Source organism: Melanotaenia boesemani, chromosome 2 (assembly GCF_017639745.1).
Source record: "Melanotaenia boesemani isolate fMelBoe1 chromosome 2, fMelBoe1.pri, whole genome shotgun sequence".
Classification (NCBI taxonomy): Eukaryota; Metazoa; Chordata; class Actinopteri; order Atheriniformes; family Melanotaeniidae; genus Melanotaenia; species Melanotaenia boesemani.
The window spans coordinates 2,867,979-2,894,034 of NC_055683.1; the positions used below are offsets into that span (position 1 = coordinate 2,867,979).

At 43.1% G+C, this 26,056-nt stretch overlaps 1 protein-coding gene across 2 annotated transcripts; it reads left to right on the forward strand.

Annotated features, from left to right (window-relative positions):
- The first annotated feature begins 731 nt into the window (after positions 1–731).
- On the forward strand, positions 732–26,056 carry gspt1l (G1 to S phase transition 1, like). 2 transcript variants are annotated; one of them, XM_041970745.1, is made up of 14 exons: positions 733–1,182; positions 2,082–2,126; positions 7,834–8,076; positions 8,458–8,491; positions 8,582–8,659; positions 8,743–8,923; positions 13,704–13,858; positions 15,320–15,460; positions 15,581–15,674; positions 16,648–16,728; positions 17,133–17,306; positions 17,511–17,600; positions 17,695–17,863; positions 25,384–26,056. In XM_041970745.1, the coding sequence occupies exons 1-14, from the start codon at positions 990–992 to the stop codon at positions 25,434–25,436; spliced, it is 1,731 nt and encodes a 576-aa protein (XP_041826679.1). In that variant the 5' UTR covers positions 733–989; the 3' UTR covers positions 25,437–26,056. The 2 variants fall into 2 exon arrangements, with proteins under 2 accessions (XP_041826686.1, XP_041826679.1); XM_041970752.1 differs by lacking the exon at positions 2,082–2,126 and having other exon boundaries at positions 732–1,182.

Genomic DNA, 26,056 nt, shown 5'->3' on the forward strand with positions numbered 1-26,056 from the left:
TCTGTTAGAGTTTCTGCAATCAAATCCGTTGCCTCTCTCAGCAGCTCCTTCACCTTGCACACTGCGGTTGCTAATAAAATTTTTTCTATGGGTTTGTTTAATAGAGTATCTCAACCAACGCAGAGGAGTGGCGCCACACAGTGTATTGAAATGTGTTCACTAGCTCTGCATTGATCCATTATCTGGAGTGTATTTGCCTGGACTTGTGGTAAGGGTGACCAATCAGGCGTCAGGATTTGCCCACTGACTTTGATGGACTAGGTTGACAGATAAAATAAATTCATGATGCACTACAGCACAGGACCATGAATAATTAATTAAATAGTGAAATAATTATATATGTTTTTACATACATTAATTTGTATTTTAATGAATTAATGATATATTTAATAACACATTAATTTATATAATTGTCATTTTATTTAATGACACATTTATATAATTATTTAATGATATTTAATTATTTCATTGTTACACTTTTAAAAAAATTACCTTTATAATTACAAATGTATAAACACATTAAAGCAATTCTATATTTACTAAAAACTACCATCAACATAAATGTGCAAACTATTACAAGAAAAACCTAACTCGAATCTGCGGTCTCTAAAAAAGGTCATAAACTACTGACGTAAACCGATTCCTCGTAGTTTGTGGGAGTTGTAGTTCAAAACGCCAAGTGAATCTTGTTTTACTGGTTCTTAGCTAGACTTCATTTCCCAGTGTTCACCGCGGTCAACGACTGAAGGGATGCAGTAGCTCACGCGGACTGTCTCTGGGAGTGCTGAGTCGAATATCCTCTTTGGCGTCCGGACCGACAGAAACCGACAGCTTTATTTTATCTTGAATCGGAAGTGAAACATTACATTTCGAGTTGGGAAGCTTCTAACCACTCAAAGGGTTGACCTTAACTTGGAGATTTGGGCGGACTTTGTCGGGGACCAAGAACTGCGTAGCTCAAATCTCACTCTGAAAACCCAAGACCCACGATGGACTCGAGAGACACTGCCCCTGATTCCTGGGAAGAAGAGGACGATGTGGAGGCCACAGTCGACGGACAGCTTGAATCGGCATTCACGACCTTAAACGTGAACGCCAAACCTTTTGTGCCCAATGTAAACGCAGCTGAATTTGTTCCCGCTTGTGCCACGGTAGCACACTCGGGAAATCTTGATTCCGCTGGTGAGTTCACAGTCACGTTGGGGAGCTATGTTAGCCAGCAGTTAGCTAGCAGCTAATGGCAGCTTGGGCTGAGTAGCTGATATCTAGCTAGCTAGCTAGCTACTGTACAGACACGCGTTTCTAGAAGCGCGAGAAACTAGCTAAGGATATTGACACAAGGGGCATAGTTGTTGTGGTTTTTATTGTATGTTTGGCTCTGTGTAACTTAGATTAGTGGTGTAAAGGCTTGTTTAGCTGTTTTTATAGTTGTTTTAAAAGTCGTTAACCCAACCGGCATTAGCTTCTTTCAGCCAGCGGGCGGTAGATGGCTAGCATGTTCTTTAGCCTGTGCGGTTTCACTGTTGACTGTGTGTCACTCATGGTGTGGGTTAACAGAAACGTCATTACAAAGTACTAACTTGCTTCAAACGCTACGAAGTATCAGACAAAGTGTACTGGCAGACATAACTGTCGTCATTGTGTGAAACACTAACTTATCCTGACTGTTGATCCTGAACTCTTTAAACTGTAGTTAACGCTGGCGTGCTGTGTGACGTGGATGTTCTGTCGCATGTCGGTCGTAAGTGGAGCAAAGTATGTGAGAAAACTAAGTGAATGCAGGCCAGATGTCTGGATGTTGGTCAGTGGAGACTTAAAACACAACAGTTATCACTTTAACCATCTTTCCTTTTATGTTTAGCTCAAAATCCCCAGAACTAAGTTGTTTGACGGATACTATTCTGCTATAATTTAATTATTGTCCCAAATGAAAACAAAGAGCACATGTGACACTTAAAATCGACACAAAGGTATATTTTCTGACTGCTCAGATTAGGGCTTTTCCTTTAGTTCAGTTCAGATGGCAGGCAGTGGAAAACAGTGAATATTTAAACATGAACTTAAACATATTTTTATTACAGTTGCTGGTGAAAAAATATCCGCCATGGAGGTTTCAGAAAGCTCTGGTAAGTATGAAATTGTTGTCTAGCTGGGTTCCTCTATGCATACTGTCAATGCCTCATTGTTGGACATGAACAGACCCACATTGAGCCCTGCAGGATTAACTAAACCTATAGAGGCAGCTAGGCCACAGTAGTGATTGTCACGTTTTAGGACACGTTTTTATCTGTGAAAATGTTCTCTTAGATTAAAACGGCACACAGCTGTGGTCGTGAATATAGTCACCGTTTGCTAAAGCCTGTTACGTACTCCGCAGGAAGCGAGAACTTTTTCTTGTTCTTAAGGCCGTGAGAACAACATTGTTCTCACGGACACGGTTGGGGCGGCTTGTTCTTGACACATCAGCCAAGCAGAACTTTCTTCTTGTTGGGCTCTGAGAAGTGTTGCGTGATTGGTTGGTCATTTGAAGTGGGCGTGGTTAACAGCTGATCGTGGAGATGAGAAAGCACAGAAATGAAAACAACTCATGTGGAAGCTAAAGACACGGACACTGCTGCGTGCACGCCGTCGCCCCGTCACGGACAGTTTCTCGTTGAGTATGAAATCACTACCCATAAACATGCTAAACTTTTTCTCTGGCACTCTCGCAGTTCTGGCTTTATACACCTATGTAGGGCTGGGTGACATGGATAAAAAATACTTCCAGTGTTTTTTGCAGATGTAGTGATGTAATAATTGTATCGGTCCTCTATTAATTTAGTATTAGACATGTCAGTCTTTAATATAGTTGCTTTTCTTCTACTTTGTGCTCACATCCGAAGAAAGCCGACTGACCCACATCCATCCATCAACAGATAACAAGTGTCCTGTTCTGACTTATTAGTTTCATACATGTAACTTTGACCCAGGCTTAATGAACAGGGTGTGGATCTCAACCTTAAAATCAGCTGTGTGCAGCCATGTTTTCGTGAACTCTGTAGCTGTAACAGGGAATATGACACATGACGACAAAACGGCCTTATGTGACAGCTACACTCAGCTGTGAAGTCACGTCACATTTCCAAACTTAATTTTACATATATAACAGCAGCGATCTAAAAACAAAAAAAAAACAAAGCACAGAAAAGAGTTAAACTTTTTAAATGTCCTGATGAAGACCGTTTCATTTATTGGAAAAGGTCTAAATGTCCCTAAAGTTCAGATCTCAGATAACGTGTTGATGTTAATGAAACATACAAAGAATATTGGATCCATTTAAAGTCGTAATACAACTAAGAAATTATTTCAATGACAGACTCTGCTTGTTTAGCTGTGGACATGAAGTACTCGGTGTACGACCAGAGAAGGAGAAATAAATTAAATAAAATTTTACTTTGCACTCAAAAACAATGTCTTTAGCCATGAGCTTAATCTTTGACCACAAAGCAACAAGATCTGAATTCTGCTGCAGATCAGCATCAGCCTGTCGGTGTTTTGTGGTTGACTTGCTGTCACATTCAGTGGAAGTGTTTCATTATCACCCTAAACATACATGGCCCTACTTCAGAAGGAGATAACGCAGCAAAATAAACATAAAAACAGTTACACATTCAGGTTTTCCATGAACCAATCATTTAACATCAGCTGAGTCATAAAATCTAGTCTATGTAGTAATTGTGCAGCCACTTTATGTGGATGATTTCAACATGTGAGTTAGGCTAAGTTCACACTGCAGGCTGAAGTGACCCAAATCCGATTTTTTACCTCTATGCAACCTGTATCTGATCTTTTCATCACAGTCTGAACGACACAGATCCGATTTTTTTCAAATGCTACCCAGGCCACTTGGATATGTGGTCCTATGTATCTGATCTTTTGCTATGCGACTTCAGACTGAACGGCCAGGTCGCATTAATCCAACCTACACGTCATACACATCATTGTTTATAAACTCTTATCAGTAAAGGCGCTCACACCACTCTCCACCACTCCTGACTGCGACTCCTTACCCACGTTTCTCTGTACAGACGTTGCTGTCACTGCTCCACAAAATGCCGTGGCAACAAATCTGCCTCTCCTCTTTTATAATCTCCTCCCTAAAACGATGCCATCGAAAATGTGCTGGCGACGGTTGGATAATAAATTAAAGATTCCAACATAAGCTCCGCTGTTACCGTCCATGTTTATTTCTGCAAACACGAAGACGTCACGCACACTCACTGTCACGTCGTCGTGTCTTCAACGCATGCAGAACACTTTCGGTGCACATAAGGTTCATACAGGAGATCACACACACATTGCATTTAATTGGAAATGTGAAGGGACTCTCAAAAAAATCAGTTTTCACAAAATAAATCCGAATTGAGCATTATGCCCTGCAGTATGAACCTAGCCTTAGAAACAGTTTCAGATTTTTAGGATAAAAGAAGAAAAACTGTTAAAACAGCTCAATGGTCTAAGTAATGCCGTCTCAACCAGTCTGACATTTCCATCAACATGATCCGGAATGTGAACAGCGAGTTCTTCCTCGAGGCTTTGCAGCACTTTTCAGGAAGCAATCAAACGAGGAAGTTCGCATGATCGCTGTTGTGCATTAAAATGTAACAAGGTGTTTACTGTTCTTATTCATTCCCAGACTTCAGTATCGGTAGAAATGACACGTTTCTTCAAGTCACTTCAACAAGAGAATAACCATTGTTTTTTTATATTGTGCTTACACTTATTTTAGTGCATAGTGGTGTCATTTCTTGGAGTATCCACAAGTGGTTCATATTTCTCTGATCAGTACAGCTTAAGCTAAAATGTTAGGAAAGTCAATGGGCAATAATAATAATAATAATAACTTGTGCCATTTATAGCACATTTTGCTAAACAAACATACAAAACTTAGTAACCCAAAACATTTCAAAATGTACAGAAATAAAGAAATTACTATGTGCAAAGTATTGTTATTGCAATGATCTTAGTTTTTTAGGTACACTAGGGCTGCTGGATTATGGGACAAATGATAATCATGATTATTTTGAATGGACTTGATTATTTAACACAATAAGAGGAAGAGGGGCTGGGACGGGATGGGGGGCAGCCATCACTGTTTATCACTGTGTTAACTGAGCCCTGGTCTTTGGTGAGGAAAAAACTCACAAAAATGGAACATTTTTCTATTTTCTACATTTCACATGCACGAATGTTACCTGTCGCTTGTTGGGAGGAGGGCAGCCATTTTCGCCTCTTCACGCAAGTTCCATAGAAAATGATGGAGCGACATCGTCTCCCGTGTGTCCAGCCCAGAACTTAAGAGGTGTTTGCAACTCGAGTTGATTAAAAGCAAAGCGGGTGGAGCAGTGGGAGGGGTCTGCAGCAGTGGGAGGTGGCTGCGGCAGTGGGAGGGGTCTACGGCAGTGGGAGGGGGCTGCAGCAGAGCGCTGCAATGCCAGCGGTGCTCAATTTGCAAATGAAAACAGAGGAAACTGAAAGGGAGCAAATAATCGGATCATTTCATTTTTATGATCGTTGAAAACCCAGATTTTAGTTGAGATTAAAATTCCATTAATCACCCAGCCCAACGATACACTCCTTTTTAGGAACAGAATACAAAGGAGTTTTCATTTTTATTTCATCTGCAATATAAAGCAACTGAAAAAGAAACATGGGCATTTTTTCCACTGAGGTGTCATTGGATGGAGCGTTTAAGTGTTTTATATCCCTGGAATATTTATAATAGAAACAAAGTTATGGAATTTTGAAAGCCTAAAGTAAAAATTCTAATTCAGGTGTCTATTTTTCATGAAACTGGTTTGGGGTTGGTGTTACTTAATGAACACTCAAAAAATTAGTGTTTTTTTTTATCTCTGTGTCTCTGGGAGCTGGTTACATTATTTGATTGTTTACATTATTATTATTAGGGCTGCACGTTGGTGTGGTGGGTAGCACCGCAGCCTCACAGCAACAAGGTCACCGGTTCGAGCCTCGGCCGGGGGGAGGCTTGAACCTGGGGGGCGGTGGCCTGTGTGGAGTTTGCATGTTCTCCCCATGTATGCGTGGGTTCTCTCCGGCTTCCTCCCTCCATCCAAAGACATGCATGTTAGCTTAATTGGTTATTCTAAATTGTCCCTAGGAGTGAGTGTGTGTGACCCTGTGACAGACTGGTGACCTATCCAGGTGTACCTGCCTCTCACCTGCTAGAATGCGGGGATAGGCTCCAGCTTAACCACGACCCGTAATGGACAAAGCGGTTAAGATAATGAATGAATACAATATTTAAGGTTAAGGCGTGTTATTTAAGGTAAACATGTAAAGTAGCCTTGTCAAACGGCACAGTTTGCAGCCAGGTTGAGAGCACTTGATTTCTCCTGTAGTTTCTCTTCTCTGCATGCACCTTGATCTTGTATACCATATGTCTTGTTGTTCATATTTTGCCTGTATCCCTATTTGTGAATTTTATAAAAACATATTAGGAATAGTATTTTTTTAATCTATATTTTTATATTGAAATAATTATATATTAGGACAGGGCAATACAACAAAAGTCACGGTATATTTATTCATATCGTCCAATCTAAATTTATTTATTTATTTATTTTTTTTATACTGCCAGTTTTCAAGCATCTGTACTGAAAACTAATGATACTAAGGACTGGAGAGAAGCTAACAAAATCGGCTTCTCTTACAGAGATGATGCCAAATTCTGATTTTTAAAATGGCATCAGTAATAACGTTCGTCCCTATGTGAGATTTTCTGCTCCTACACAGACTAAGACGTGGCCTTTCTGCTGGATGGCAAAGCGGATGTCTTGAGGTTTTCTAGGTGTATTACCTTGTAAACCTTTGCAGCTACTGCTTATCCAGCGGTACCATGGAAACTGGCTAATTCTCTTACACCTGGTGTTGTTTCTGAGTCAGTTTTCAGATCAAGGACCATTTTGTTTGTCATAGACACCTCAGTGCTTACCGATGAATGAGCATGCAGAACCCATAACATTCATGACTTGTATAAGCTGATCTACGTCTGCTAAAAAAACCGCAAACTTTTACGTGTGTTAACTCTGCTGAGTCGGTATAACCGCAGCCTCAAACAATGACCAGATCCATTACTGTTGTCAGGGATAGAAGAGATAGCATGCTGCAGTATGCAGTAGAGTTAATATTGAATAACAAAAAAAAACCTACAGAGTGAGGCATTGTTTTCTTTTCGCACCAGTACGGTTCTCTGTTTCCGCGGAAGTTCAGGAGTTTGGACGGTTTTGTCTTCGGCCTGAACTCTGTAAAATTCGTTTTTACACCCAGGAGCGATACAGTAGTGTCTCTCGTTGTTTTCTCTTCTGCCTTGGCTCACCAGTTTCCATCGTTCACTCTTTTATCTCTCTTACTTTGACACGGACAAGGCGAAACTAATCCGGACGGCGTCACAGTTGATAGTACTACAAGATGGCGGCGCCCTTGCAACGAAAAATAAAGCACTACGTTATTCTTTTATATGTTTATATTTGTCCCTTTGAGTCTTATTCTTATCAATAATTATATAACAATCTAGTAAATATTGTTCATTTGGTTGACTTTCATTTCCACTTTAAAAAGCAAAAGTCTTGGCTTTCAGCTAAAACGCTTGCTCTAGCTAATGTACTTTTTATTTCAGGCTAGTTTAAACAAGATTATGCTAAAAGCAAACTTCCAGCAGCCGCTCAGTTTCTAAAGGGTTAGTTCAGTAGAGACCATCCTAATGTTACTGTAGCTTTTTGACTTGTTTGTGATTAAAAGCAAAAGAAGTAAATGTTCTGAACTTCGACTTTGCAGTTCCTGTCGAGAACGGTGACACAGAGATGACCACAGATGAGCCATGGGACCAGAAAGATGCAGAACCAAGCGAGGAGGAGCCAGGGGGTGGGGATCGGGGGCCGGGGGAGCCTGCAACTACGGAGGAGACAGCTCCAGAAATGATGGAGGAAGAAGAAGAAATACCCGTGCCAAAGGTTACGCCTGCACAACCAGACGCCCCCAAGAAGGAACACATCAACGTGGTGTTCATCGGACACGTAGGTCGGTGCAACCCGTCAGCTTGGTTCACTCGCTGGGCGATACTGAAATACACATCTGTTGGGTTTGTTGTTTCAAGTGTGACTAAAGAAATTAAACACAGAACAAAAGGATGATGCTCTGTGCTACTACATCAGAGACAGTCAGAGTCCTGGCTGAATGTTTTGTAAGTGGCTGCTTCAGAGCTGTCTGAACGGACACGATCTGATGGGAACCTTTCATACCAGAAAAATAATCAGCTCGCTTCTTTTTATTTCTTCTTCCAACTACATCTTTGTCATTTGCTCTTTCAGAAAGATCTAAGCACTAAACTGGTTTATTCATGTTGGAGAAATGTTCTTTTTCTCCCTCCTCCTTCTAACTCTCTCCTTTTGCATTTTCCAGATGCTGGAAAGTCCACCATTGGAGGACAAATTATGTGAGGTTATCTTTTTGTTAGCGTGATGACACATTAACAGGATGTCCGTGACATGCTCAGTGCTTTAACGTCCCCATGTCTCTCTACCAGGTATCTAACGGGGATGGTAGACAAACGGACCTTAGAGAAGTATGAGAGAGAAGCAAAGGAAAAGAACAGAGAAACCTGGTGAGTGGTCATGTCGTTGTTTCTGGTCATGGTAAATGTTCTGTGTGCTGAAGTCAGTGAACGCATCATTGCGTTGTCCTTAGGTATCTGTCCTGGGCTTTGGACACTAATCAGGAAGAGAGGGACAAAGGCAAGACGGTGGAGGTGGGCCGAGCATACTTCGAGACGGACAAAAAGCATTTTACCATCCTAGATGCTCCAGGACACAAAAGCTTTGTGCCCAACATGATCGGTGGAGCGTCGCAAGCAGACTTGGCTGTTTTGGTGAGTAAAGGATGTTCAAAGCATCAGATCAGAACTAGCCCCCGACTTGCGTGTGCACCATGCTGCGGTTGCGCCGCGGCCTGGTTCATACTGGGCACGCTGCAGTGCGTGTCCGAAACTACCCAGAAGCGCCTTATTGCGACTCTCCGCCTAACATTTTTCTGAGCACGCATCCAGAATGCATCAATCTCAGCCGTTCAGATAGGGCCAGACAGGAAATCTGACACGGGAGCAGCGTAAAAGCCTTCATGACCTGCCACGGAGATCGGAGCGAACCCACGGTTCATTCTGCTAAACTGGGGGTTAGAATACCGTCTTCATGAATTCAGTTTGTTTGCAGATTACACTTTTAAACTGAAAAATAAATAGTTACACATAGAAATGCCAATGTAAGCTGTGAGAAACCTGAAAAGTGTCACTGTTGAACTGTCTGACAAAAAAAATCAAATTTTATTATGTTGTTTTTTACTGGAACATCAGTTCATCTTTACAGAACAGGATTTTATTTGGGAATGTTGATTAAATAAAAAAAATTGTCATATCCACATAAATAACTCTTGGCGCCCTCTGGTGGGCACGTGTCTACATCATATAACTGGTAAAAAAATAAAAAAAAAATACCAGAATTTCCAGCATCGGAACGGAAAAATAGTTAAATATCACCTACTTTTCTTCCAAATGAAATGCTGACATTAAAGAATAAAATAGTTCATAAAATGGAAGTCAGTGGGACATTTTTGGCCACCAAGGTCACCAGAGGGAGTATCTGATACTACATAAAAATACTAATGCAATCAAGTCAGTTCTGTTAATCTTTGAAATATCCAAGACTAATCACTATGTAAGACGCAGCCCTGTGATATTATGTAGAAAATATTTTAGGTTTAGTGTTTCAGTCGATAATTCAGATAATCAAACTGGCATTTAAAGGGTTAAAACCATAAAATGACAGAATCTTTGGTAGTTTTGAGCAGAACTGAAATTGTGATGTTATGAAAAAAAATTATTGATCTTTGATGAATTTGTAGCAGTTTTTTGTGTGTGGACATTTTTGGCCACAAAGGTCACCAGAAGGGTGTAAAGTCAGTGTCCGAAATGAACTCTTTGACTCACCGGTCAAGTTGGCCGGTAGATGTAAAAATCCATCGACCAAACATATTTTTTACTGGCCAAAATATTATTGTACACACACATACCTGTATCCTGTATGTGTTGTAAACTGAAAGTGGAAGTCACAGCAACATTAAACAAAAGAAACAAGAAAAGTGTTTTTATTTGATAAATTCATGAACTAAAACCTGATCAGACTCGTCCCTCTCGGCCCTTCGTCTGGCCTCCTAACAGTCCTCGTGCCACAGCATGACAGCCTTGGTGGGATCATACTCTGATTTTTGCTTTTTATTTTATTGTTTAAAAAATAAATTGAACAAAATCTGATAATAAATAAATTTAAAGTTTATTGATCTGATTCATAATAAATCAGCAATACTAAATATAAATAGCCTATCAGTAATCATAAAAGCTGATTTATAATAATAATGAACTTAATAACTGATCAGTATAATAATAAAAATCATTATTATTGATCAGTTTATCGGTTGACACCTGTTTGTCTTCTTGCAGGTTTTTTATTTATTTTGTCTCGCAGATTCACGTCACGCCTGTTATGCAGCTGTCGTCAGTCTTCAGGTTGTAAACAGCTAAGCTAAGCTAACAGGCTAGCATCATGTCCAACAGAGTGCTGCTGTGCTGACGGCACGCACAGGTGCGTTACCACCTACAGTCGGCTCGCACAGGTGTGTTACCGCCTACAGTCGGCTCGCACAGGTGCGTTACCGCCTACAGTCGGCTCGCACGCAGGTGTGTTACCGCCTACAGTCGGCTCGCACGCAGGTGCGTTACCGCCTACAGTCGGCTCGCACGCAGGTGCGTTACCGCCTACAGTCGGCTCGCACGCAGGTGCGTTACCTCCTATAGTCGGCACGCACAGGTGCGTTACCGCCTACAGTCGGCTCGCACGCAGGTGCGTTACCGCCTACAGTCGGCTCGCACAGGTGCGTTACTGCCTACAGTCGGCTCGCACGCAGGTGTGTTACCGCCTACAGTCGGCACGCACAGGTGCGTTACCGCCTACAGTCGGCTCGCACGCAGGTGCGTTACCGCCTACAACCGCCTACAGTCGGCTCGCACGCAGGTGCGTTACCGCCTACAGTCGGCTCGCACGCAGGTGCGTTACCGCCTACAGTCGGCACGCACAGGTGCGTTACCGCCTACAGTCGGCTCGCACACAGGTGCGTTACCGCCTACAGTCGGCACGCACAGGTGCGTTACCGCCTACAGTCGGCTCGCACGCAGGTGCGTTACCGCCTACAGTCGACGCGCGCAGGTGCGTTACCGCCTACAGTCGGCTCGCATGCAGGTGCGTTACCGGCTACAGTCGACGCGCTCAGGTGCGTTACCGCCTACAGTCGGCTCGCACGCAGGTGCGTTACCGCCTACAGTCGGCGCGCACGCAGGTGTGTTACTGCCTACAGTCGGCACATGAGAAGCGAGTGGAACCGGGCCGTGAAGCAGACAGAAGGCGCTGCTACATCCAAACCATCACTTTTCATTAAACTTTCTGGTTGGGTCTGGAAGCTGCTGATTTATCCTCCAGTTCACCGAGCTTTCTTTTGGAAAGATGGCCCTCCTGCTAAAAATCTCCACGTATTTACCTGCTTCATTAGCTTGAGCTAAACGGCAAACAGAACTAAAACAGTGCAGCGCGTTCTCGTGTCACGTGCGAGTGTTTGCGTCAGTGCGTGTTTGTGTACGTGCACGTCGTTCATACATGCAGACAGCAGAGGAACATAAAGAAGAAATCCACCAATAGGAAGACTGGAAAACATGACTAATTTAGTACAAACATTTACTCTCATCTGGCACCTGGCGAGTGTTAATTTTGGACCCTGTGCAAAGCACATTAATAGTGTAAAAGATGTGAGAGAAAAACGCAGATTTTTTTTATTCACTAATAAAGTTCGAATTCATCATACCAGCTGCAACACAATAAATATTTATAAAAGAAGAAAAATGAGAAGAAAAATGCACTCAAATGTGCCCAAAAAAAAAAAAAAAAAAAAGGAGGGCCCGTCAAAGGGGCGAAAAGCGAAATCTTTTTACCACAAGGTTTGCTGTTGTGCGCTGCTTGTAGACCAAAACAAAGTTTAATGAGCCACACCTCCCTCTACCGCTTCCCCTCTCTCGCTTTGTCTGTGAAGAAATGTGCAAAGTCCAAGCACATGAGCAAAGCAATTTCACCATTTTGTGAAACATGTCAAAGTAACTTCTGAGATTTATGTTGTAACTTACTGTCCAGGAGAAGAAGAGCTAGCTCAGAGTCAGGCTCTAGAAATGCCAGGCCAGTGTTAATCCGGGTTATGTCCCTTGGTTTACCTGACAACTTCTTCGCCAGTGACCCTTGTTTTTTGATTTTTGTTTGTTTTTTGTTTTTGAGGTAATGTCGGATCCTGGTCATCAGCAGGTGAACGTTTCTCTCTGATATCCGCCATTTCGCTTTGAAAATATGAGCTGCCATTGCTTGCTTGCTGTGGCCTTTTTTATAGGGAGAAAGGGCCGAGGGCTCCGAGAGGAGGCGACGATTAAGATGAGCATTCATGAACGTACAGCTGGACCAGCCGGTAAACACGGGCTGGACATCATCACAGAGAGACTGTGTCATGTTATACTATTGATCCGCGGGCACTAACCTTTGTGACATGGAGGGCCAGTTCGAATTTTTTTTAACAAATTTGCCATTATCAACTACTAATGATAAACAAACATTTCCAACATACCTAAAATTTTATTCCATTCGTATGGAGTACATTCAATCATATTTTTAAAGGTAGTTTTCTGTTATCAACTAAAAAAACTGCTTTCATAAACGCATTGCACTAGAAAGAGAGGCCAGAACTGAGACCGTAGTGCATCTGTACCTCATCTGTATATCAGAGCAAAGCAGCCATGACAGTAGGCAAACTATATCTGTATCATAACAAAAAAGCCACATCAACATTTCAAAGACATGGACAAATAGCTGCACATTTAAACCAAGTGTAGGCTGAGGCAGTGGACAGAGAAGAAGTGGAGCTAATATTTAGCACAAAGCTATTCATCCGCGCAGATTTCAACTCATTTCTGTAAGGTGCCGAGTGAAAAGCCTGAGTCTGCTCTTTGGGTCTGAAAAGCTGCCTGAGTACCTGATTTGAAAAACAACCGGTCAGTAAGGTGACTAAACACCCATTTATGCTCAACACAGAAGACGGAGCAACACCACCGGAAAAACAGAGTAGCTGACATGCGACCAGCGAAAGAAACAAACCAAAGAAGAAGAGGATGAGGAAGGGAACAAAGAAGCAGAAGAAGAATGAGGACAACTGTAGAAATTACAGGAGCTTGTGAAGAAAGGGTCTGAGTGTTTAGAGAGTGCTGGGCGGCTGGAAACAACTTTATAGCGACGCATTACTGCTGCTAAGCGGTGTCTGAAACGGACGTCGGTTCGCGGGAATCAACTCCGAGCTCAGCACTGCCCACTAGTGGAAGAATTGACTCAACATTCATAGCAACGTAAAAGACGCTTGGAAGTATGAGGCAGCGACGTGTGATGTTTAAAACAGATGCTGCTGTTTACGTACGTAAGGGAGAATAAATGGCCTTTAGTGTGGGAGAGGGAGGGGGCTGCAGGAGAAAATCCTGGGACATTAAAACGATGCAGCAAACTGTCTGCCTTGTCCCACAGGTGATCTCTGCCAGGAAAGGCGAGTTTGAGACTGGCTTTGAGAAAGGTGGACAGACACGGGAGCACGCCATGTTGGCTAAAACAGCTGGTGTGAAGCACCTGATAGTGCTGGTAAATAAGATGGACGACCCTACAGTCAACTGGAGCCTGGAGAGGTGGGTAGATGGAGCGCGTGGGCGCCGTCATATCAGCAGTAACACAAGTCAGCTCAGGTCAAAATTTTCATTATTTACTTTGAATTACAAAGGGATCTTAGCATTTTATTATTTCATCATACAATCTCATTATTTAGATTTTTAATTTATAGTTTTGTTTTAATTTCTTTTTTTTTTTTACTTAGTGTGGAGCATTAACGCTGTTTTACTTTCTCATCAGTTTACTGATAACTACCGACAGGCCAGGGTTAATCTAACACCACCAGCTTCAGTTCTCATGACATGCAGCAGCCACCACAAAGAAAATCTGCTAGCTGCTTTTTAAAGTCTTTAAAGTAATTAAAACAAAATGTAAAGTTCAGGGACGTCACCTTCTAATAAAAGCAGGAAAGTTTGAAATGTAAAATTTAGACCAGGGGTGTTGAATTTATTTTAGTTCAGGACAATTTCCTCTCCAGTAATAATAATCTTTAAATAATCAAAACTCCACATTTTTCCCTTTAGTTTGGAAGTATAAGTAGATTATCATGATGTTAATATTTTGCTTCAGTTACGCATTTCACATTTTTTTATTTACATATTTGATTTTTATCTATTTTATTTAAGATTCTTAAAATTCATTCATTCAATATTTTATACATAAATGCATCTACAAACTTCATTTTATATATAATATATAATCGATTTATAATTTTATATTTATGAAAATATATTTAGATTTAATACATTTTATATCTTTTTACTGAAATTGGTAAATTTATAAATTTTTATTGTAAACATGAATTTTATATATACTTTGTTTTAATTTATTATTGACATTTAGTTTGTTTTACGTGTTTACTCGGAGTAAATTATAACGTCAACATCATGGTGGATCCATAAAATCACAAACCATTTAATTCCAGGTATCTGGAGCTGGAAAATCCAGTGTTTCATATTATGATCAGAGTAATATTTCCAGATCTCAGCGTTGTTTTAAATCTACATACATGCACATCTCCACATGTGTGTAGTAATTCTGACCGCATGAACTAAGTCACCTCATAATACAACCTGAGTCCAGTCTAGCAGGTCAGGAAGATATAAAAGATATCAAAGTTGTCCCCTGCCTTGGATTTATTTTACATTTAAACATAGAACATGAAGCCTCACCAGGACAAATTAGGAATTACTTAACTGCAATTTTTTAGTAAAAGTAACTTCGTAACTTTCTTTGATATTTAGCGGATTCATCCTTTCTGCTTGTTTTGGCCCCCGGGCTGTGTGTATGACACCCCGGTTTAAACCATCTGATCAGTGTGGGTGTGTAGCAGCATATTAATATACAGAACATGGAAATAAAAGGTTGTATAACTACGAAGGACTCAGGTGGATATTGGCTAAAATGTCAGACGTGTTTGAATCTGTCCCCCCTGTTGCATTAAAAATGGCTGATATCCATCGTCTTGTCTTTACTGGAAGGTATGAGGAGTGTAAAGAGAAACTAGTGCCATTTTTGAAGAAAGTCGGCTTCAACCCGAAGAAAGACATCCACTTCATGCCGTGCTCCGGGCTGACGGGAGCCAACCTGAAGGAGCCCACCGAGATGTGCCCTTGGTACACGTAAGTCTGCTTCCTCTCACCATTTCTGCTGTTGGCACAGAGATGGTAAAAACAAATGATTTGTCTTGTTTTTTTTGTTTATCTTTACTAACAGAGGGTAACTTATATTTGTTATTGTAGAGGTCTACCATTCATTCCACACTTGGACAGTTTGCCAAATTTCAACAGATCAAGCGACGGTCCGGTCAGATTGCCCATCGTAGACAAATACAAGGTATGGTAGTGTTTCAAATTCATTTTATTTATAAGTCAGTTAAAATAACCCAAAAAACGGCTTTGTTTGGTTAAATGTCTCCTCTCTAAGCTCACTTTTTTGACTAGGTAAATAAATGCTTCATGTAAATAAATATGCATCTTCTATTCCTGCAGCCTGATTCATGTAACATGGATTACCATCTTTCCAGACTATGAGCCGTACTTTTTTCATAGCGTGGCTGGTCCTGTGACTTAGGTGGGATTTAATGTATACTCAAAATGTATTTAATTTCACATATTTTTAAATATGAATTAAAACAGACTGACATGAACCAAGGAGTAAACATTAGTGTCTACAGTCGTGAGAGGGCGCTCTTGGATTGTGACAACTACATGCTGTTCCTGTATCATTGTGAAAAAAATCAACCAAAACACTAACTTAAAGACAACCGAGAGACTGAATAGAAACTAAATGCTCCTAAAAAGAAAATCCTGTTCTGCAAATTGCAAACTGCTGCCAAAAACAGTAATCGAGCAGCAGAATGAAAGTTCGCTGTGAGTGAGGATCTTGTGAGGGGCTCATCACGGCTGAAAGCACGATGTCCAGCGCTGGAGTCCAGAGATGGGGGCTTGAGCATCGTGCTGCCACGTGAGGCTTGTCAGTGGTTCAGCTACGTCTACGTGCCCTGGTTGTTGCCAAAGCTAGTTCTAAATGAACTGATGATGAATGATGAATGTAATTTATACTCCAGTGCGACTTGTATATGTTTTTTTTTTTTTTTTTTTACCCCCCTCTTCGTGACCCATTTGTTTTGACTGGTGCAGTTTTACTCTGGAGCGACTTGTACTCTGGAAAACATGGTTATCATTGTTATAGTGTTCACAAGAAACTGTAATGGTCAACTCAGCAGATGAGCTGTAGATAACAGACTTTCTTTGATGGATTCAAACACCGTTCCTCTCTATTCTGCTCTGTTAATCTTCCTCATCAGGACATGGGCACCGTGATTCTGGGCAAGCTGGAGTCGGGATCTATCAGTAAAGCACAGCAGCTAGTCATGATGCCAAACAGGGTAAGACATCTGAAACCTGTTTTTCCCCTATCTGTTGTAAGGGCACATTCACTGCAGCGTAGAAATGGTTCACTGTCAGACGTGGAAGAAATCTGTAAAAGTTGGGATAGAAATCCGATCAGCCCAAGATCTCGTGGATCTGTTGCAGCTCCATGTTTTGCCTGTATGTGGTGGAAACAGAAGTTGTCCTGCGTTTTCTCTCGTCTTCTACAGTTATTCTAGATGCAGCGCTGCTTCTGGCATTTAATACTTCCTATTTGTTTGAGTAGTGCAGCGTGAACACAAACGCCTATCATGGTGTGAAAGTGCCCTTCACACCATGATAGGCCACGGGACTCCCATTTGATTGATCAGGGAATTTTTAAAGAATTTCCCATGTGTTGTCTGTTGTCGTCGTCATGCAGCATGTGGTGGAGGTGCTTAGTCTCTTATCAGACGACGTGGAGACAGATGATGCGGGACCTGGTGAAAACCTCAAGCTGCGGCTGAAAGGCATCGAGGAGGAGGAGATCCTGCCTGGTTTTATCCTGTGTAATGCTGAGAGCCTCTGTCATTCGGGGCGCACCTTTGATGCCCAGGTCAGTCCAAACAGGTGCTCATGTGGCTAATTTGGAGAGGAAAATAATTATAATTTAAACAGCCATCAAGGGTTCATGTCTTGATTGAAATAGTCCAACTACGGTTGAGCAGAGTACAGCAGTAATGGACAAAAGTAGAGAGACATCTGCAGTGGAACATTTGCTTGGATGAACCAACTCCTGATCTCTGCATCTCTTCCACAGATCGTCATCATTGAACACAAATCCATCATCTGTCCGGGTTACAATGCAGTCCTGCACATTCACACATGCATTGAAGAAGTGCAAATTACAGTAAGACGATTGTTGTTACTCATGACTTCTCCACAGTAGGAACTGCTTTGTTGAAGAAAGCTGAAAGCTTTTCTGTATCTGCCTCCTTCTGCAGGCCTTAATCTGTCTGGTGGACAAGAAGACGGGAGAAAAGAGTAAGACACGGCCTCGATTTGTCAAACAGGACCAGGTCTGCATTGCCCGTCTGCGCACAGCAGGAACCATTTGCCTCGAGACCTTTAAAGACTTTCCTCAAATGGGACGGTTCACCTTACGAGATGAAGGTAGGGTACTGCCAGATGACCGGATGTGGTGCAAACCATGAGTTTAGTTTCCTAGAAAAGGTCTTTGATCAGTTGGTGCATTCAGACATTGTTCACTCGCATTGTCTAATTGGCAGCCACTAGCTAGCACAAAAGGTTTATATGGTCGATATGGAACAAAACTCCGAGGTGAGCGGATTTTCAGAGACCAGCAAGATTTACTGCACGGCTCTTGAAGCGGTTCCGACTGCCGTGTGCTTTGCTCTTGGACCTCTGTGGCGATCTCGGACCGCTGTGACCATGTCGGACCACTGTGACGATCTCAGACCGCTGTGACAATCTCGGACCGCTGTGACCATGTCGGACCGCTGTGACGATCTCGGACCACTGTGACGATCTCAGACCGCTGTGACCATGTTGGACCACTGTGACGAGCTCAGACTGCTGTGACCATGTCGGACCTCTGTGACCATGTCGGACCGCTGTGACGATCTCGGACCGCTGTGACCATGTTTGACCTCTGTGACCATGTCGGACCGCTGTGACGATCTCGGACCGCTGTGACGATCTCGGACCGCTGTGACCATGTTGGACCTCTGTGACCATGTCGGACCGCTGTGACGATCTCGGACCGCTGTGACGATCTCGGACCGCTGTGACGATCTCGGACCGAGGTCACGATCTCAGACCGCTGTGACCATGTCGGACCTCTGTGACCATGTCGGACCGCTGTGACGATCTCGGACCGCTGTGACGATCTCAGACCGCTGTGACGATCTCGGACCGCTGTGACGATCTCGGACCGCTGTGACCATGTCGGACCGCTGTGACGATCTCGGACCGCTGTGACGATCTCGGACCTCTGTGACCATGTCGGACCGCTGTGACGATCTCAGACCACTGTGACGATCTCGGACCGCTGTGACCATGTCGGACCGCTGTGACCATGTTGGACCGCTGTGACGATCTCGGACCGCTGTGACCATGTCGGACCGCTGTGACGATCTCGGACCGCTGTGGCCATGTCGGACCGCTGTGACGATCTCGGACCGCTGTGGCCATGTTGGACCGCTGTGACGATCTCGGACCGCTGTGACGATATCGGACCGCTGTGGCCATGTCGGACCGCTGTGACGATCTCGGACCGCTGTGACGATCTCGGACCACTGTGACCATGTCGGACCGCTGTGACGATCTCGGACCGCTGTGGCCATGTCGGACCGCTGTGGCCATGTCGGACCGCTGTGACGACCTCGGACCGCTGTGACGACCTCGGACCGCTGTGATGATCTCGGACCGCTGTGACGACCTCGGACCGCTGTGGCCATGTCGGACCGCTGTGGCGACCTCGGACCGCTGTGACCATGTCGGACCGTTGTGATGATCTCGGACCGCTGTGATGATTTGGGCCCGGCGTTACAGAGAAGAAATAGGAGGAGCCATGTCGTGCCAGTCCCTCTGCAAGTGCTGCCAACACTGGGTTTTCTGGCAACCGAAACCTTCCAGAGGGAACCGGTTGACAGGTTGGGGATAGCACAGCCAACCTTTAGCCATGTTGTGCCGGACGTGTTAGAGGCATCATTGGTTTGTCACAGCGTTACATTAACTTTCTACACTGGGGGTGAACAGGCAAACAAAACAATGCAGCTTGCAGCATCGTCCGGTTTCCCCGATGCAATCGCTTCTATGGATGCACTAAAGTCACAATGAGAGCACCAAGGGAGAATGAAATGGAAAAATAAATAAATAAATATAATCCCAGAGGGAAATGGAATCTGCTGTCATTATCCAAAGCATCTTCATTCGCTAAACTACCAAATGTGATTTAACATGTGGCTCACCGGTGTTGAAGCTCATCGGCCTGGGTCCAAAATAATTGAGGCGACTGCTTCATCTGTAGAATATGCTCTGTATTCCCTTGTTGGAAATGAGGCTTCAGGCGGCCAATGAAAGCAACAGAACTGCACTACATTCTGATGTCTGTAGATGTCTTTCTGACGAAGTCGTCCCAACATGTAGCAGTCAGTAAAAGAACAGGTGGAAAGTAGCTTCAGTCATTCATTCTAAGACCCAGCAGAGCGGGATGCAGACTGGAGGCTGGAGGTCTAGAAGTGATGCAATGCTGATGAAACACACAAGAGGTGGATTTTTTATTTATTCACAAAGCTTTCTTAATGTCATCCCAATTTCTGTCCAGACGGTCTTCATTTCCCGCAACTCCTTGTCCAACTGGTTAATAGCGATGATCATGTCCCTCTGCACCTGCAGAACTTCCTCTGAGGACCTGGCTGCTGCGGTGGGTGGAGTCTCTGGCCTCACCCTCTCTAACCACAGGTGCAACACCGCCCACCCAGCCGGAACACCCAGGAACTAGATAGAAATAATATTTACCACTAAATAAACTGCTACCAGTCCCAGTTGTATCTGTACTTACTTAGTTTATAAATTAAAACAAGGAACTAAATTACCGGCATGGGCGTGTCTTCCCTCTCACATGATGTTGACAGCATCTGCCATCTGCTGCCCTTCTTTATGACCCTGGTGATGACCATGTCGTACCCACCAAATAAAACTTATGTTTTTTTAACATGGTCTATCAGGATTTCAGTCTCGCATTCTGAAAAAAAAACATCTGCTTCTTTCCTCTTTTTCCCTCCTGAGCCATCATGGAAATAATATCGATTAATCAACCGCAGTGATGCGGACTCTGCATCGGTCTGTCGTGGTGAAGAAGGAGCTGAGCCAAAAGGCAAAGCTCTCAATTTTTACCGGTCAATCTACGTTCCTACCCTCACCTATGGCCACGAGCTCTGGGTAGTGACTGAAAGAACAAGATCGCGAATACAAGCAGCCGAAATGGGTTTTCTCCGCAGGGTGGCCGGGCTCTCCCTTAGAGATAGGGTGAGAAGCTCAATCACCTGGGAGGGGTTCAGAGTAGAGTCGCTGCTCCTCCACATCGAGAGGAGCCAGATGAGGAGGCTCGGGCATCTGGTTAGGATGCCTCCTGGACGCCTCCCTGGTGAGGTGTTCCCGGCACATCCCACCCGGAGGAGACCCCGGGGAAGACCTAGGACACGCTGGACGGACTACATCTCTCGGCTGGCCTGGGAACGCCTCAGGATCCCTCCGAATGAGTTGGTGAATGTGGCCGGGGAGAGGGAAGTCTGGGTTTCTGCTTAGGCAGCTGCCCCCAGATAAGCAGAAGACAATGGATGGATGGATATTTGTTATAGGCATTCATCTGACCTTTTATAGCCACTATAAGGGCAGGGAAAGATGCTCCCTCATGTACACCAACATTAGAGTTAATTCTGATTTATAAACAGAAACAGGCAAGGGACGTGCGTGCGCCCTCTTTAAGAAATCTGGAAGTTTTTGTGCGCCGCATTTCCTTTTTTCCCTGCGTACGCCACCTATAGTCTGCTTTGCTACTCATAGTTTTAGAAATGAGGCCCCTGGTCCATGATATGGAGGGAGTAGAAACTGGCTAAATGACTAAATAGCTCAGTCTTTTTTTCATTCTTTATTCTTTGTAACTTTCATTGGGGCAAAAAAAGTATTTATTCAGCCACCTATTGTGCAAGTTCAAAAGATGAGAGGCCTGTAATTTTCATCATAGGTAAACCTCAACTATGAGAGACAAAATGAGAAAAAGAAAATCCAGAAAACCACATTCTTATTTTTAATTATTTGCAAATTATGATGAAAAATAAGTATTTGGTCAATAGCAAAAGTTAATCCCAAACCTTTGTTACATACCATCGCTGACAGGTGAAACTAAGGCTGTACTGGAAGCGTGGAGTGCCGGGTCAGAGCGTTTCAGAACACACAGGGTGGGACGTTAGTTATCCCCTCATTTAGATCTAATGGATCAAGGTTTCAGGGGGCATGTTTTCTCCAGAATGTCTACCCAGGCTTTCCAAGTACTGAGGCTTTTTGTCCCACCATGTGCAGAATTTGTGAACTCTGTGGACTAAACACACCAGTTTGCATCACCTGGAAAGGTCTGCAACTGTTGGCATCATGGTTTCCCCCCAGATTGCTGCTTACTGAGTTTACTTACTACTGCTTTGTTGCTTACTGAGACTTGGCAGCAGGATTTGGAATATTCATCCCGCACTGAACTATGTCCCATGGATTTGGCTTTTATTGCACAACGGTGGTTTTTGGGTGGGTGCTTTGGGGGTTGTGATCCCTATCCACTGCCCATGTCGTGCATCCCAGGGTGCAAAGCATCGTTTGAGGTGTTGCTGTTTAAGATTGGAACAAAAAAACCTTTTCATTTTGCTGCAGTGTATCACCGACCCGGACCAAATACTACATTCTTAAAGGACTTTGGTGACTTTCTTTCCACCACTTGGGTTCGGTCCAAATTGGTTAGTTCCAGAGATTTTAATATTCAAACTGATAATTTATTATTTTGCTAGCAGTTTCATCAATCTTATGAATTCCTTTAATTTTGTCTAGCACAGGGTTGCCTAAGTCCGGTCCTCGAGATCTACCATCCTGCAACTGTTAGATTTAGCCCTTCTCCAACACACCAGAATCAAATGACTGGCTCGTTACCAGGCCTCTGCAGAGCTGAATGACATGCAGGTGACATCTGATTCAACTGTGTTGTGCTGCTCCAGTCAGTCCTGGCTTGAAAGTCTACGGCTTTAGCACCAAAATGCACGGCTTTAACAACACAGTGCCATCACCAGCGGGAGTAAGCAGATGTGTCATTATCTGTGCATGCGCTACTTCTGAGTGTTACTCTTTAATCATTGTAGCGCCCCCCATAGCCTTGTATGTACTACAGCGGTTTTATTGGGATGGTGAAGCCTTTCTCCTAGTTTTCGCCATCATTTTTACACCTGAACTGGCTTCGGCGCCGGTGGACAAGCCCTAATTTGCTCTGAAAATTTTGGATCACTATTGAAGTCACCTGCTCGTCATGAAGTGAGCTCACATTGTTAACTCTGCTACTGCGGACAGATTTTTTGATTCTTTTAACTTTTTCTCCGTTAAGTGATGTAAGTTCTATAACAATGCATTTTATTGACTAGCTTATCCAACATCTGTCCTGTCGCAAAGAGATCAGTGCCTGTTGTAAGGTCCTCGCCTTGCCATAAGGCAGAACGCTTATGAAAGAAAAGTCAGCTGCAGGTTTATCTAGTCTATTTGAGGAAACGCTTAGTTTCGTTTAATAATTCTGTCAAAGATGCGAGTGCCGGGTATTTTTCAAACCTGGTAGCGAGCAGCAGAAAAAATCAGGTCTTATTTAATATTATTAGCAGCATTGTTATTCCAGCACTTCCTGTTGTCGGTATTTGTAAGAATCTTGTTGGCTTTTTTTATTGGTAAAGTCACCAGTATCAGAAGCAACATACTCGACCGTTGCAGGGTCTGTTTCTGCTCCCACTCAGCCTGTTATCCTAGAGCTTCGTGCAGGTCTCTGTCAGATCTGACTCAGCCAGTAGGCTCCATGAAAATCTCATCTTGCTGTCAAGATATTTTGCCTGCAGCCTTGTTTAAAGATGTTCTTCGGGTTATGGGCCCCTGACATAATAAAACCAAATTCTTCAGTCAATATTTTCTTTGTTTTTAGTTTCATTTTATTAATTATAATTTTATAATTGTATTTTAATTTCGAATTAAATTTTAATTATAATTTTTATTAATCTGGAACATGTCAACACTTTTTAACTTTTTAAATATTTTTGTCCACACTCTTCATTAATAACTGTCGGTAAGCCAGCGCGGGATCAGCCAGCAGCAGCTTCGTACGTTTCATTTCCAGCTCTGATGCAGCAGCTGCTGCGTGAGGTGAGGACCAGGTGAGGGGGTCTGCGTAACACCGGGTCCTCATTGAGAAAAGTAAATCTACGTTACAGTCCCCCAAAGTCCCCAATAATACCACAAAAAGTCGCTAGTCACTTAGAAAAGTCGCTAGTCACTTAGAAAAGTCGCTAGTCGCTTAGAAAAGAAAAGTTGCTAGAGGGGAGTGAAAACGAACTGGACAAAGTCGCTAAGTTGGTGACACTGAGCCAAACCACTTCCGTACCATCGAGTTATTCTCTGCTCTCATATCAACTGTGTCGTCTGCTTTCTCTTCGTTTCTGGAAGCTTGTTCAGTCATGTTTGCATTACGGACATGAGCACTTGTTTTGTAGCTAAAGCTAGCAGCGTAGGAGCTTAGCTTAGCCTTCTACCTCGCGCTGAGCACAGCCAACTGCTGCTGGGCTTGGTCGGGCTCATTGGTCGGCTTCGTGTCTGTGGTGTACGTCATCACTTACGTAGCCGACGTGTTGCAGCTCCTTCTGTTCGGCTTGAATCACTGACCGGCTTGAACGCCTGTCAGTGAAACGCTGTAATCATATACTGTATGTATATCGAAATATCAGAAATGTGTTCAAAACTCATATCACCGGTATTGAATAAAAGTATATTGTGATATATATTGATATTAAATTATTGTCCGGCCCTATGCTGGACCTTTCTTCGGCCTTTGACACAGTCGGTCATCGGATGTTACTCAACAGGCTGAAGCGCTGGGCCCGTGTATCGGCTCTTAATTGAAATAGTTATCCTCCTACTTGGTGGAGGGCTCCTTTTATGTGGCTGGCACAACTTATAAATCTTCCTCAACTCTCCTTCGTTTTGGTGTGCCTCACGGCTCTATTTTAGCTCCCCTTTTGTTTTTGATTGATATACTCCCCCTTCAGCATATCTTGGGCTTGTTTACAGAGGTTTCTTACCACTGTTATGTGGATAATGTCCAGTTGTACATCTCTTTAAAGCCTCTTTAAATATGTGGTCTCTAAGCTACTTGTTTTTCGTAAATGCTTGCCGTGTATGAAAAACCGGATAGATGAAAACTTTGTCCAACTCAATGAAGGAAAAACAGAAATTGTCACCAGATAAACATAGAGCTCAAAAAGTGGAAACTTTGGGCCCGTTAGCCTCGTTTATTATGTCATCTGTCCCGGACTAAGATTGGACTTTGGTTTTAGCTTAGACGTTCATGTTCAATCCTTGGTTCGTTCTAGTTTCTGTCAGCTAAGTCATATTGCCAAGTTGAGTACTGTTTCACATACAGAATTGCTATTTGTACTCAAGGTTGGAAAACTGTAACTTATTCATGTGCTCAAACAAGGCTTCCTTAGACCGTTTCCAGATGGTACAAAATGCTGCTGCTAGGCTTCTAGAGCATTGAAGTTTATTCATGTTACTACTTTACTGGTCCAGTTGCATTCGCTCCCTGTTTCTTGCAGAGTTCATTTTAAGATTCTCTCCTTGGATCTGCAGACTCCAAACGCATTTAATTTGCAGCAGCTTTTACTTGTCTTGTGTTTTTTTAACAGCACTTTGTGATTCTATATCTTGAAAGGTGCTCTATAAATAAAGTCTTACCTTCTATTGTCAGACGTGTATATTCTGCTACAGTATTGATAAAGTTTGGCCACAGAGGCCAGATTTTTCCTAACGCTAGGAATCTGGTTCACCAAAATGTGTCAGAAAGATGAAGGTGACGGTTGTTTTTGTTTGTTTTGTTGCAGGTAAAACCATCGCCATCGGTAAGGTTCTGAAGCTGGTTGCTGAGCGGGACTGAAAAGGACCGAGATGTCTGAGTTTTGGTGAGAAGGAGCGGGCGGCACTCGGTCATAATCTGCCTCCGCTGTCATCAGTGGCGACAGCAGCGCGCCCTCCCCCCGTCCCCAACCCCCTTCTGCGTGTCGAAGATCAGCTTCAGAAAAAACAAGAAATGAAAAGAAACCTGTTTTTAAAGAAAAGACAAATATGTTGTCCACAGGAGTCAGCTTTCTCATATTGAGAGCTCCGTTATGGCATTTTGGGTTATCCCCCCACACCTCTCCCCATTCCTACTCTGGTCCACTTCTTACATTTTTTTTTCTTTTTAAATGTTTTTTTTCTTCAAGATCTTTTTATTTTTTCTGCTTTCATAAATAACACAAATAGCAGAGTTATATCCATACACACATGTGGACCATGATTTTGCTCTGAGTAAATCAAGATTTTCACATGTAAGAGAATGAAAATGTTTGAAAGAACTTAACCAGTTGAAACCAAATGTTTATCTTGGGTGTACATGTTTCCCTCTGCTTTTACCCACTTTTTGGTTTCTCATGTGGCGTTCTGGCAGTGTGCTTGAGCGTGTTCAGATGTTATTAAAGCAAACAGCTACGACAATAAAAAGATTTAATTGGAAAA